The sequence below is a fragment of the Grammomys surdaster genome, unplaced genomic scaffold (assembly GCF_004785775.1).
Source record: "Grammomys surdaster isolate TR1022 unplaced genomic scaffold, NIH_TR_1.0 125852, whole genome shotgun sequence".
Lineage (NCBI taxonomy): Eukaryota > Metazoa > Chordata > Mammalia > Rodentia > Muridae > Grammomys > Grammomys surdaster.
In genome coordinates this window covers 550,496-564,202 of record NW_021620678.1, presented here as the reverse complement: position 1 = coordinate 564,202, position 13,707 = coordinate 550,496, and the positions used below count along the sequence as shown (strand labels likewise).

The 13,707-nt window shown below is 55.6% G+C and overlaps 2 protein-coding genes across 2 annotated transcripts in view; both read left to right on the top strand.

Annotated features, from left to right (window-relative positions):
* Window positions 1–6,925, top strand: part of Baiap2l2 (BAI1 associated protein 2 like 2) — a 29,977-nt gene extending 23,052 nt beyond the window's left edge. The window contains exons 8-14 of the mRNA XM_028789991.1: window positions 3,102–3,254; window positions 3,527–3,665; window positions 3,778–3,991; window positions 5,363–5,485; window positions 5,739–5,946; window positions 6,282–6,325; window positions 6,477–6,925. Of these exons, the coding sequence (XP_028645824.1) occupies window positions 3,102–3,254; window positions 3,527–3,665; window positions 3,778–3,991; window positions 5,363–5,485; window positions 5,739–5,946; window positions 6,282–6,325; window positions 6,477–6,552 (957 nt within the window). The 3' untranslated portion in view covers window positions 6,553–6,925. The remainder of the gene's footprint in view (window positions 1–3,101; window positions 3,255–3,526; window positions 3,666–3,777; window positions 3,992–5,362; window positions 5,486–5,738; window positions 5,947–6,281; window positions 6,326–6,476) is intronic.
* A 2,189-nt stretch (window positions 6,926–9,114) lies between these two features.
* Slc16a8 (solute carrier family 16 member 8) lies at window positions 9,115–12,831 on the top strand. Its single transcript, XM_028790020.1, has 6 exons — window positions 9,115–9,222; window positions 9,795–9,872; window positions 10,006–10,227; window positions 10,838–10,981; window positions 11,180–11,947; window positions 12,342–12,831. Exons 3-6 carry the CDS (start codon window positions 10,014–10,016, stop codon window positions 12,692–12,694), a joined length of 1,479 nt encoding a protein of 492 aa, XP_028645853.1. The 5' UTR covers window positions 9,115–9,222; window positions 9,795–9,872; window positions 10,006–10,013; the 3' UTR covers window positions 12,695–12,831.
* The last annotated feature ends 876 nt before the right edge of the window (window positions 12,832–13,707 follow it).

Below are 13,707 nucleotides of genomic sequence, written 5' to 3'. Positions count from 1 at the left end.
CCCTCCCTCACTCACTCCCTCCCCCCCCCCCCCCTCCCTCCCCCCCCCCCTCTCTCTCTCCCCCCCTCCCTCCCTCCCTCCCTCCCTCCCTCCACCTACCAGGAAGTTACAGCTAGCTTTTGTGATTAGACTGGGATAGGAGCCAGGTTCCATTTTCCATATCTGGGCGTATTGTTTCTGCAGGTGAAACAGATGCTCAGGCTGGGGCAGAGCAATTCTTTCTGGCTTGGAGCTATTGTCCAGTGTAGCCTGACTCAATTCCTCATGACTCCAGGCCATTACCCAGTATACTATGTTCCACTAAAGAAGCAGAAAGCATAGAGTGACATGTGAAGAAATCCAAGGGTGTTGGCATAGGAAGGTGTCTTTTCCTTTCCTCCTGCCTCACCCCAGCTCCCGGTTGAGTGATACAACCTTCAAGGCATCTCCAAATGCAGACGGAGTGGCAGAGCCAGAGGATGCTGCTATACTGCAGGGGTTTGTACTCCACCCACAGTCTGTGAGATGCCCACCTTCAGGGCCCTTAACAATAGCCTGGAGACTGGTTTTTTAATCTTGGCTAATCAAAAGGTAAAATGACTTTCTATGGAACATCCCCTCTTAAATATGAGTTTTGTTTGTAAGATTGGAATTGTCTCCATTTTTAAAGCTGTTTTTCTTCATTGGGACACATCATAATTTTTTCTTTCACTTTGCTTATTAATTTATGGACAGTTTCTTTTGTTTCTGTTTTTGGTTTTTTTTCTGTTTGTTTTTTGGTTTTGTTTTTTGTTTCATGCCCATGTGTGTGTGTAGTACAGCCTGAGGTTGGTGTCTGATGTCTTCCTCTCCGATTTGCTTACTGGGTCTTAGTTAGGGTTTTATTGCTGTGAACAGACACTATGACAATGGCAGCTCTTATAAAGGAAAACATTTAATTGGAACTGACTTACAGTTTCAGAGATTTAGTCCATTATCGCCAGAGTGGGAAGCGTGGTGGCACACAGGCAGACATGGTGCTGGAAGAGGAGCTGAGAGTTCTATATCTTGATCGCAGGCAGCAGGAGACTGTGCCACACTGGGCCTAGCTTGAGCATATATGACCTTAAATCCCGCTCCTGCAGTGACACACTTCCTATAACAAGGCCACACATACTCCAAAAAGACCACACCTCCTAATAGTGCCCCTTCCTGTGGGCCAAACATTCAAACACATGAGCATATAGGGCCATACTTATTCAAACCACCACACTGGGGCCAGGGTCTCTTGCTGAACCCAGAACTCTCTGGAGCTGGATCAGCCAGGTTAGCTAGCCTACGGGAATCTAGGACCTCCCAGTTTGTAGAGGTTCTGGGGAATTCACACTCCTGTCCTTAGCACTTTACACACTGAGCCGACTCTTCAGTATTCATTTTGTTTTCTGGCAAAAGTAGGAGTGAACCACAGGGCCTGACACATGCTAGGTGAGTGCCTACCCCGGAGCTGTGGCCCGGCTGCCAACATGAGCTTTCTCCTGTTCTGGAAAAATCCTTGGTGGTGACCCATGGCTATGTAATAACCCAGGCTAGCTTAGAACTTGCTATGCAGGCCAGGATAGACTCAAACTTGCAGCTATTTTCCTGCCTCTGTCTCCTGCGTGCTGGGATGACAGGAGAGTGCCACCATGGTAGGCCTCTCTCGCACCACCTTAAATTCCTGCTCCTCCAGCCTCTACCTCCTGAGCGCTGGGATCAAGGTGTTCGCCATCATGCTTGGCTTATGCAGTGCCTGGGATGGAACTCGAGGCTTTGTGCGTGCTAAGCTAATATTCTACCAACCAAAGGACACCCCAGCCCTCATTTGATTTTTTTTTAATATTGATGTATTTGTGTGTATGCATTCATGTACCACAGTGCACGTGTGGTCAGTGGGTTCTTGCCTTCTACCTTGCCAAGACACGGTCTCTTGTTGCTTCTGCTGCCGCACTTCGTACCCCAGACCAGCTGACCTGTCAGCCTCCTGACTCCACCTCTCATCCCACTGTAGGAGTGTTGAGCTCACATATATGTGCCTTCTTACTTGGGCCACCAGGCTTATCCTCTGAGTCATCTCTTCTTTTCACACTTAGGGGCTCTTATCATCCGGGAATCCCAGTTCCATTCTACTGTGTATTCTTGCATGGTGCCGACTCTGGTTTTGGGACTCCAGCTCCATTCCGCTTTTCCCTGGGTGCTGTTTAACTGGGCTAAGAAAAGTAAGCTCTGTCAGGCTGTTTTTGTCCTGGCCAGGGCCTCTCAAATTGGGTAAAGGTCCCTTTAAAACATCAGGCAAGGCTTGGTGTGCCAGCAATTCACTGCCCCCAGAGCTCCTCTCTGAGCACCTGGGCTAATTACTGGCTGCAGGAAAACATGGCGTCCACCCAGGCCTGCTGGACCAGCTGCTCCCACAACCCAGGGTCTGTGGTCACTGAAGCAGGAGGCTGCTCTGAATTTGCCAGCAGCAGCTTCAGTTGCCAAGGAGAAATCCTTGATAGATGACCAAAGGTGACTCTGCCGCTCGGCGAGGCCATCACTGATCTCTCTGACCCTCGGCATCTTCTGTAAGACTGAGGGTCCACTAAGAGAGTCAAGTGAGATAAAGCCAGGTGTCTTCATTGGTTGATCTCTCTGCTTTATTAACCGAGGCAGCGTCTTCTTGATGAACCCAGAGCTCGATAGTCGTTGGACTCATCTAACTAGCTAGTTGTCTGGAGACCCACATACGGCTTAGGCACTTTGCTTTACTCAAACTTCCCAGTTCAACCTTTTTAATAGCTAAAACATGCAGCTTGCTCAGATTAGGACCCAGAGAGATGTGTGCATGGTGAAGGACCATGGCCCCCTATAAAGCCCAGAGCCTGACAGGCCCATAATTTTCTTAGGAATGGGCCAGGGAAGAGTGGGCAAACTTCAGTGCGTGTGTGGTTAACCCCAACAGATCTGGGCTGCCCCAGCTGCCTCTGCAAGGGCTGGAGTGCTGGCCTTTTTCACGTGAAAGGCAGGCTCTGGAATGAGGGGTGGAGTGTCTTAAGGAATGCCCAAGATGTCACACTTGCAGGGCCCCGGGGTCTGGGGGACACACTTAACCCAGTGTCTCCCGCCAGGCCCGGGGGATGCTGCAGAACCGCGTGCTGCTATGGAAGGAGCAGTCGGAGGCCAGCCGCAGCCCATCGCGTGCCCACTCCCCAGGGCTGCTGGGCCCCGCGCTGGGGCCGCCCTACCCCTCGGGCCGCCTGACGCCCACCCGGCTGGACATGGTGAGGCCCTGGCCGCCCCCGCCGCCCTTCGCGCCCCCGCCGCCCTTCTCTGGGCCCTGGGCGCCGCCGCCCTGCGCCTGGAGCCCGCCGCCCCCTGCGTCCCCGCTCTACGCCGCACCCCTAGCGCCCTGGCGCCGGGGGATCGCCTCAGCGCCCCTGTGGTGGCCCCACCGTGTCCCCAACCCTTACGCCGACCCCTGGGACTGGGGTTGGGGGCGGGGCTAGCCAGGCTCCGCCTTTCCCGCCCCACCCCCTGCCCTCTCCCCTCGCAGCCCCCGAGGCCCCTGGGAGAGTACGGCTCCCCCCGCAGCCGGCACGGCTCCGGCTCCTACGGCCCCGAGCCCGCCGAGGCGAGGTCCGCGTCCCAGTTGGAGCCAGACCGCCGATCGCTGCCCCGGACGCCGTCGGCCTGTGGGTACCTAGCACCCAAGGGTGCAGGGGGCGGGCTGGGAAGCGGCTGTGGGTTGGGCTTCAACAGGAAGGATGGAGGGTAAACTAACAACTTCCACTCTCATCCCTGCAGCCTCTCTCTACGCTAGCAGCACCCAGCGTTCGCGGTCCAATTCCTTCGGCGAGCGCCTGGGCGGCGGGGGCGCCAGGAGAGTCCGCGCCCTGGTCTCCCACTCGGAGGGTGCCAACCACACGCTGCTGCGCTTCTCGGCTGGAGACGTAGTTGAAGTGCTGGTGCCCGAAGCTCAGAACGGCTGGCTCTACGGCAAGCTGGAGGGCTCGTCCGCGTGAGTGGAGCCCCAGGGTCTGCGCTCCACTGAGGTTTCCTTCTTCAACCCCTGCTGGCCTCAGTTTACTCAGCCGCTTCTAGGGCTGAGATGAGTCAAATAGGAGGGCAGATGGGATGGATGGGCAGCGAGCGGAATCTCAGAAGCGAGGGGCTCAACAAAACCCCTGCCTCCATGCCTTCTGTGTGCCCCTCTGCGCCCTCCTGTGCTGGAGCTGAAATAGAGATGGAGGGAGAGACCCTCCTTGCTGACATTGAATAGTTCACAGCCCTGAAGAACTTACTCGGGCTTTTCTACACCCTAATGTGGAGGCAGGAGGAACAGACATCTCGGAGTCTCCACACAACCTGGAGCACAGTGTGGGACTGGTGACCCATTAAAGAGTTTGCGGGGCTCTGGTTTCTGCAGGAGGGGACAGGGTGTGGCTCAGCCTGAACCTCTCCTCTATCTTCAGTAGAGGCCAATGCATGAACCCTGAAGGGTCGAGAGGTGACCGCTGGGCGCACTCCTACAGGAGTCTGGGGGTGGTGAATGATAAACGGACAGGTGGTGGGGGGCTGAAGTGGGGGTCGTATGGGGTCCAGGTAGACGTGGAGTACAGTGGGGTGGTAGGGACGGAGTAAGATGTGGGTGTGGACATCTGTATGTACAGAGGGGGGACTGACTAGATAGGTGGTGGACTGATGGGTGTGACCAGTGCCCCAGTGGATATTCTGCAGGAGGCCCGTGGGTGGCTGCCCAGGTGAGTTATAGGAGGGTGAGCAGAGGTGGGGCCTAAGGGAGGTAACATAGCTTCCAGTTAAGGATGGAAGTCAAGACTCATCAGTGTCCTGTGGACCAGGAGCAGAGGTGACTTGGCCTTGCAGCTGGTGCCATGCCAACCCACATTACACCACAGATGATTTGCAGAGCCAGCCACAAAGCCTACTAGATATTACTGCCCTACCCACCAGCAGGGCAGAGGTTAGGACAAGTGTCTCTTTACTGGGCCTGGCTTGCTATGTCAGCCACTTTTGGATGAAGGGGACCCTTTGGAGAATATTCTCCCAACATCTGCTGCCCAGAGGCTTCCTGAAAGATAAAGGAGTATGGGGACTGGTGGCTGAGGTCCCTCATCACTGTACAACCCACTAGCCCAGGCCGACTCCAAACTGGTGCTGAGCAGTGAGCCAGAGAACTAACCAGAGGACTCATGGCTGATGGGTGTCACTGGATGACCTTCAACAGCCTGCTGGCTTAGATTCCAACTGCCTCTCTCCTGGGTGCCTCGGCACCTGGTGGGACATGAGGCTAAGTGCCACAGGTTCTGTTAGGCCCAGACTACCGGGAAAGCCACGCTGGCTCAAGGGGCCCTTGGTGTCTGCCCTACAGGAGTGGCTGGTTCCCAGAGGCCTATGTGAAACCTTTGGAGGAGATGCCAGTGAATCCCATGAGCCCTGTGGCCCCCATGAATTCCATGGCCCCCATGAGCCCAATGAATGAACTGCCTTCCAGGTACCGTAGTTGGTGGGGTGGGGCCCAAGGGCATCCCTGCCTCTCCTCCCCAGGAGGCATCTATTTGATAATCTAATGGGTCTGGCCTCTTTGGTCTCTGGAGAACTGTGGCCCAGGTCTCCCACCTCCGAATGATGGTGTCTGTATAGCTCACTGAGCCTCCCGTCAGGGCCCCTTTCACAATCCCTGCTCCCCAGCCTCAGGCCCAGCAGGTGGGAGGGGGCACCAGGCTTGCCTGCTTTCTCTGACTCAGGTCCTACCCACTCCGGGGCAGCCACAGCCTTGATGACCTCTTGGACCGGCCAGGCAATCCCACAGCATCTTCAGAATACTGGGATAGTCAGTCCCGCTCCCGGACCCCGAGCCGTGTCCCTAGCCGTGCCCCGAGCCCCGCACCCCCGCCCTTGCCCAGCAGCAGGCGCAGCAGTGTGGGCAGCATGGGGGCAGCCACCGATGTCAAGGTCAGCCCCACCTGTCCTCGGTCTGGCCAGACCTATGGAATAGCCCTGCAAGGGAGACCTTGACCACTCCTCTCCGGGGGATGGGGGGAAGTGGTGGTGAAGGAGTGGGCTGGGACCACAGGGTTACCAGCCTTACCTTGCAGGGGCAGTGAGCCCCAGGCCATGGCACTGTGCAGAGCCTAGAGCTCTCTCAACTAAGTAGCCAGACTTTTGGCTGCACAGTGTTCTCAAATCTGGCCCTGCAGGCCCTCTATCTCCTAGTTCTGTGCTCTTCTGGGGTGAGTGGTGGGACCCCATCTTCCCTTCTCCCCTGAACCTCCCCTCCCTTCGTGCAGAAACTTATGTCCTGGGAACAGAATCCCCCAGAGCTCTTTCCACGGTGAGTCCAGCGGGCAGGAGGCCAGATGGGAGCAGGTGACTCAAAGCAGGAGGGCAGCGAGAAGCAGCCGCCCGGCCAGCTGCCTGGCCACTCTACCTAGGCCCTGAGCCAGTAGGGATCAGTCGCCCTCACCCAAGCCTATCCCCCACAGGGGTACAAATCCCTTTGCCACCGTGAAGCTGCGTCCCACTGTCACCAACGATCGCTCAGCACCCCTCATCCGCTGAGGCGAAGCCTTCCACCGGGGCCTGAGGTGGCCCAGTACACCTGCACAGAGCTATTCCAGCCGACGACAACAGCAGCAGCAGCAGCGGATCCGAGATGCCAGCCGCCAACCCAGGGGATCATTCTTACCCCTCTCCCCCTAGCCCAGGATCTCCTTGAGGGCTGGGCTTGCAACATGGAGCAGGCAGAAGGGGGTGGAGGCACAGAGCAGCTTGTTGCTTCCGGAACCCAAAGACTCTTCCGGGGATCCAGCATCTTGCCTTCCATCTTCTTTCTCCCTGTGCCCCAATGGGAAGCACCCCCTCTCCCACCTCTGTCCCAATTGCACCCCTGTTTAACTTTTGTAAATGATAAAAATAAAGGAAGTTGGCACAGTGGGAGTGGAGGTGTCTGATTTGGGGACAGTCTTGGAGGTGGAGATCCCCTGGTGGACTGGCTGGTTTTGTGTGTCAACTTGACACAGGTTCGAGTTATCACAGAAAAGGGAGCCTCCCTTGAGGAAATGCCTCCATGAGATCCAGCTGTAAGGCATTTTCTCAATTAGTGATCAAGGGGGGAGGACACCTTGTGGGTGGTGCCATCCCTGGGCTGGTAGTCCTGGATTCTATAAGAAAGCAAGCTGAGCAAGCCAGGGGAAGTAAGCCAGTAAGTAACATCCCTCCACAGCCTCTGCATCAGCTCCTGCTCCCTGACCTGCTTGAGCTCCTGTCCTGACTTCCTTTGGTGATGAACAGCAGTATGGAAGTGTAAGCTGAATAAACCCTTTCCTCCCCAACTTGCTTCTTGGTCATGATGTTTGTGCAGGAATATAAACCCTAAGACAAATTGGTACCAGCATAGTGGGCTATTCCTGTGACAATCTGGTGTGTTTGAGGCAGGACTGTGAAAGGACTTTGGAACTTTGAGCTAGAAGAGTCATTGGGTGTTAAGAGCTCTGTGGGATGTTCTGTAGGAGCTTGGAAAATAATGTTGAGAACAGTGCAGAAGATGGAGGTCTGGCTTGTGAAATTTCAGAGGGAAGAGAAGATTAAAGACACTTAGGGCTGTTGCTATTTTGATTGTGAAGATTCTGTGGTTTGAGTTAGCTGGGGCTGAAAAATCAGCTGTGATTAACAAGATACCAGAACTACTAAAGCAAAACCTTTGCATTACTGACACTATTGATGCTGGCTAGCTGAAGCTAAGAAATTAGCAGTGATTAAGAAGAGACCAGCATCACTGAGGTGAAATCTTCTGGGAAGTGTTTTCTGAGAGCACAAAGAGGCTGTGTTCAAGAGATAGCTAAGGTTGTACTTTGTGCTGTGGCTGGACTTGGTAATGTGTAAGAGCCACTCAGGTGGAACTGGTTTTGAAGTCATGAAGGGATTGTGAAGAGCAGCTGAGGCTCCGCACTGAGAGGCCAGGGAAGAGCATTAGTGAAGATGAAACCTCAGTTGCAACTGACGGCCGAGGACTGAAAGGTCATGAAAAAGGAGTTAAGGCTTGGCACCATGAAGAGAACCTATGAGAGGCTATTGGTGAAGCCTAGTGCAGCAGAATATAGCAGTGTTTTGGAGATGCCAGTACCATGAGATGACCACCAAGAACAGCAGCAGCAGTGGAGCACAGGCAACTGGAGCCGAGAAGACAAAATGTGTGCTACAAAAGGCAGGGCTGGAGAGGTGACCCAAGCCCTTGGAGGAGCCCAGATCACGAGTGGATCCCAGACAATGGACGGTTAGAGTTTGATTTTGATTGTGACTGTGCCCTGATATTTTTCCCTCTTGAAGAAAGAACGTATTTTTAGTGGAGCCCACACTTAAGAGACTTTGAACTGTAAGGAGACTTTTAATTCTAAGAGATTGGGTATGTTTAAGGGATTGAAATTTTAATATGTAAGAATTTGTAAAGACTGCGACTTCTAACATTACTTAGATCTTGGGGATGAATAAGAAAGTAAGGGTTGGGGCTTAATAGTGATATGTTTGTGTGTCAAGTTGACAAGGGGTCAGTTGTACTGACTGGTTTTGTACTGTGTGGTTTTGTGAATCAAAACCCTGACTAAGACACCTTTTAGAGAAGGGAATCTCAGGCCAGCCCCTCAGGACCCCCTTTTTTGAGCAGTCTTTAAGATTACATGAAGGCATCTCCCATCTCTAAATGGAATCCCAAGAAATGGTGCCTGCTCCTCTTAGCTGGCCTAGGACACAGCACCCTTTGTTCGGGCCACCCCCTCACAGCCAGGCTCAGGCCTGGATTAGCCTTATCCAAGGGAAGCTAGGAGCCCCTCCTGGAATGTGAAAGGGGGGGGGGAACGAGGGTGGGAGCAAGAGTGCCCTGAATTGACTTGATAGGCTAGGTCTACTCCAGGGAACCGCTGTGCCCCCATCCCCAGATTATGACCCCTCCCCCAAGGTAGGGTTTTGTGCCCCATTGGGACCCAGGGAGAGAAGGGGGGTCTCCTTGTCCCACTGTGTCAGCCCTGCCAGCTCACGGTCACTTGTGCCCAGTCTCCTTCCTGGTAAAAGCTTCTTAGCAGGGGTGAGATGAGGAGACCCTAAGCCCCAGGCCTGGGGAAGGAGTTGTCAGCAGGAGAGCAGCCACCATTGGCAAGGCTGTTGGAGCTAGAGGCTGCCCCTCCTGCAGGCCTCAGGAGATGTGAGGCTGAACCCTAAATCCATAGTCAAGTCCAGGTGAGCGTGTGGTGAGGACTGACAGGAACCTGCTTCTTGTTCCTGTGTTCACAGTCATGGTGGTGGTGAGGTGTGTGTGTGGGGGGGGGGGGCAGCAAGGAAAGTCAGAGCCTGGAACGGGGGGGGAGGGCAGAGTCCCAGGTGTCCCTGGGGAGAGGTTTAGGGCTTCCACCCTCCCCACCTGTTGGGGGTGCAGTAAGACTTAGAACCCCTTTGCCTAGGGATGGAGGGTCTAGGTTGGGAACTGCTGGCTGGGGCTCAGGTCTCTATCTCACCTCCCCATGGGGTTGAGGCCCCACCCTCCTCTCCAAGGGTTCGGGCTAGAGTACAAGTCATCCTACTAGTGGGGAAACTGAGGCTCAGCCAGGAGAGAAGACTTGTCCAAGTTACAGGGCAAACTCTTTCCAGAACTGGTTTCAAAGTGGACCAAAGCAGCCTGGGACGAGGCAACTATTCCTTGTTGTTTGAATCATGTTATCCCTGGTCTTAGGAAACAAGGTGTAGCACACTTGGGGGCCACAGTAGCTGCTGGCCTCTGGCACTCACTACACCTCTGCCCCTGCTGTCACTAGGTCCCCAGAGGAGAGAAGCCTGGTGAGGAAACCTCGAAGTCAAGTCTCTATTCATTCTTCACAGGCCTTTGCAGGAAGGTCAGGGAAAACTTGGAGTGACCTTCCAACCTTGCTGGCTCCATGAACCTGAAAGGGTTCAGTGGGTGTCCTGGGCTGTTTCTCAATCCATTCCCCTACACCACTGCCTTTTGTCTCTCTCCCTCTTCCCCAGCAGAAACAATGGGTGCTGGTGGCCCGCGGCGGGGTGCTGGCCCTCCAGATGGTGGCTGGGGCTGGGTGGTGCTGGGCGCCTGCTTCGTAATCACCGGTTTCGCCTACGGCTTCCCTAAGGCTGTGAGCGTCTTCTTCCGAGAGCTCAAGCGCGACTTCGGGGCAGGTTACAGTGACACAGCCTGGGTGTCCTCGATTATGCTGGCCATGCTCTACGGTACAGGTCAGCACTCCTCCAGACAATGCCTCCTGGGCTCCATCCTGGGGTTGGGAATCTAGAGCCTAGAGAAGCACCCCCATCTCCGTGGCTAGCTTGTGGAAGCCCCAGCCCTAGGGAAGAGTGGGTAGGACACATCCACTGAAATGGAGCCACACTCCTGTTGCTGCCTTGAGGGGACTGGGGGTCCATCCCTGCCAACAAACCTACACTGGACTACATTACCCTGGAGAAGCGTTCCAACTCCCTATAGCCTTACAGCTGGCCAGAGTTTTGGTGGTAGAGTGGATGAGAGCTTTCAGGAGGTTGGCAGCCTGGAGACACCCAGAGAATGAAGAGTAGATGTCAACTTTGGTTGTGTGTTCTCAAGAGGGGTAAGGGATGAGTGGCCACAACACAGACCCCCCCACACACACACACACTCACACACCTCCCTGTCTGACTAGTCAAGCTGTGTGACCTTAACCAGAAGCTGTCCTCTGCTTCTGAAGGGGGTGAGGAGGAGTAACGTAACTACTCCTTCAAGGTCTTTCAGGCGTCTGAGATACGAGGCTTGGCACATTTTTTTGGAGGGGAGATTGGTCCAACCTGGACGGTGACTCTGCGCTGCCCACAGGCCCCTTGTCCAGCATCCTCGTGACGCGCTTTGGCTGTCGCCCGGTGATGCTGGCTGGTGGACTGCTGGCCTCAGCGGGCATGATTCTGGCTTCCTTTGCCTCACGCCTCCTGGAGCTGTACCTGACGGCTGGGGTGCTCACAGGTGAGGGTACCCAGGGTTCTCCCCTGCAGGGGGATGGGTGCAGGTCGGGGGTCCCTGCTGTTAAGTCCTTAGTTTCTCCCAAAGGGGCGGCCCTGGCTCAGTATCCCGGGCGCGGGCCCATCCTCCCTGTCGGGGGCCCAGCCCGGACTAGCAGCTGGGACCAGAAGGGACACCCCAGCCACGTCGCCTCGCCCGTAGGCCTGGGCCTGGCTCTCAACTTCCAGCCGTCGCTCATCATGCTGGGGCTCTACTTTGAGCGGCGACGGCCCCTGGCCAACGGGCTGGCAGCGGCGGGCAGCCCGGTGTTTCTGTCCACTCTGTCGCCGCTCGGGCAGCTGCTGGGGGAGCGGTTTGGCTGGCGCGGCGGCTTCCTGCTGTTTGGCGGTCTCCTGCTGCACTGTTGCGCCTGTGGAGCCGTCATGCGTCCGCCCCCTGGACCCCCGACGCGCCCAGACCCCGCACCCCCCGGTGGCCGGGCTCGCCGCCGGCGGTTGCTGGACGTGGCAGTGTGCACTGACCGTGCTTTCGTGGTGTACGTGATCACCAAGTTCCTGATGGCACTTGGGCTCTTTGTGCCGGCCATCCTGCTGGTGAACTACGCCAAGGACGCAGGTGTGCCTGATGCCGAGGCCGCCTTCTTGTTGTCTATCGTGGGCTTCGTAGACATCGTGGCACGGCCGGCATGTGGTGCTTTGGCGGGCCTGGGGCGCCTAAGACCCCACGTCCCCTACCTCTTCAGCCTGGCCCTGTTGGCCAACGGGCTCACGGACCTGATTAGCGCGCGTGCACGCTCCTACGGCACCCTCGTGGCTTTCTGCATCGCCTTCGGCCTCTCCTATGGCATGGTGGGCGCGCTGCAGTTTGAGGTGCTCATGGCGACCGTGGGTGCGCCCCGCTTCCCTAGTGCCTTGGGCCTAGTGCTGCTCGTGGAGGCCGTGGCTGTGCTCATAGGACCGCCCTCTGCCGGTGCGCACCATAGTAGGAAAGGTGGCAAAGCCTGGGACTAGTGTACTGGAAACCCTTTGAAAACTTCTAAAGACGAGGGTTAGAAAAGGCCCCTTGTTCCAAAAGCCTGGTTAGTGGACTTCCTCCATGGCTCCTCCTCCAACCAGGGTCCAGCCACAGCGGGGTGAGGATGGGAAAGCCAGAGGGCTCAGGAAGAAACACGTACACAAATAGCAAAGCAGTTAGCATTAAGTCCTTATGCATGAGAGGTGGTGCCTGGGAAGGGGTTAGAGCCGGAAGCTTAGCCTGAGTTGTGATTTCAGAACTAGAGTGACAGGGCTTATGTGTCACCAGTAAGCCCCATCAAAACAGTGTAGAAAGGACCCTGACAGGTTTTGACAGCTCACTTCCCTAGGCCGCCTGGTGGATGCTCTGAAGAACTATGAGATCATCTTCTACCTTGCTGGCTCTGAAGTGGCCTTGGCAGGAGTCTTCATGGCAGTTACCACCTACTGCTGCCTGCGCTGCTCTAAGGATATCCCATCAGGTCCGTCTGCTGAGGGAGGAAGCAGTGACACGGAGGACGTAGAGGCTGAGAGGGACTCTGAGCCAATGCCTGCCAGCACAGAGGAGCCTGGCAGCCTTGAAGCTCTGGAGGTGCTGAACCTCCGGGCTGGGTCCCCAGAACCAGAACCAGAGGAGGAGGCGGTGCCTGAGCTGGGTCACGGGTCTGTAGATGGCCATGATGCACGAGGCCAGAAGGCATGAAAATGTGGCCTCCTCTCTGAGGGCCTGGTACATGGGGAGCCAGCCTGGGGTGGTCCCTTGGGAACCCAATCTGCTAGGCCCTGTTCACAGTGAAACTGCTGAGGGGAGTGCAAGTTGATAAAGGACCCTAAAAGATACATTCTGTTTCTGTGTCTCTGCCAGGGTTTAGGCCACTTGAGCCAGGGGAGGGGTAAGAGTCTAAAGGGTCTCCCCAAGAGCCCCTGAGCTTCAGCAAGAATTGGGGGTGGGGTGTCCCAGCCAGAGACAGCAGGATCAGGAGGGGATGCTGTATGCTGAAGCACATGTGGCTGCCATCTGAATGAGAAGTGCAGGGTCCAAGGTCATGGTCAGTAGCAGAGACTTCAGAGTCAGTTCTGGAGAGCATGAGAGCCAGGCGGTCAGCACATAGGCCTCGGAGGCCCTCGAGGTATGCATGTCCCCTCACTGCCCTGAGCAGTCACCCCTCTAGAGGATACATTCTAGTGACCCAGGATCAAGAACCCATCACTTTCCGTCAGAATACTGTTTCTGAGGACACTGTTGTGGGCAGCTTGTTCATCAGTGGCCCTGGCACTGGCTCTCCACCACAGGGACATGACCTCTCTCCATGAGAGATTCTGCCTCAGCCACTCAAGTGCCAGGATTACAGCATCCGCTACCACACCCAGCACTTGCACTTTGACCCATATGATGAAGCTCCTCACTCCCAATTCCTATCTAGCTAGGGGACCTCAGCAGAGTCCCTCTCACAAATGGCCCCTTCCCAGCTACTCATTCTCTATCCAAGTGGCAGGAAGGTTGGGAGAACGCAGCCAATGACAATGGCTTAGGTGGTTTACATTCATCTGTGGCTCCCCAACACCTGAAGGGATAGCATCATGTCTATGCACTTAACAGTGCTTACAAGTGCTATTGTAAGCCCTTTATGAATGTTACCTTATTGAATCTCCTAACCATCCAATGAGGTAGAATTTATCCATGCTTCAGACAGGCAAACTGACGCACAAGGAGGG

What these genes read in the sequence shown, in the direction of transcription:
- Slc16a8 (XM_028790020.1), top strand. Translation starts at nt 10,014, where the DNA reads ATGGGTGCTGGTGGCCCGCGGCGGGGTGCTGGCCCTCCAGATGGTGGC. An exon ending in GGCCATGCTCTACGGTACAG is followed by an intron (nt 10,228 to 10,837) that starts GTCAGCACTCCT and finishes CGCTGCCCACAG; the next exon opens with GCCCCTTGTCCAGCATCCTC. An exon ending in GACGGCTGGGGTGCTCACAG is followed by an intron (nt 10,982 to 11,179) that starts GTGAGGGTACCC and finishes CCTCGCCCGTAG; the next exon opens with GCCTGGGCCTGGCTCTCAAC.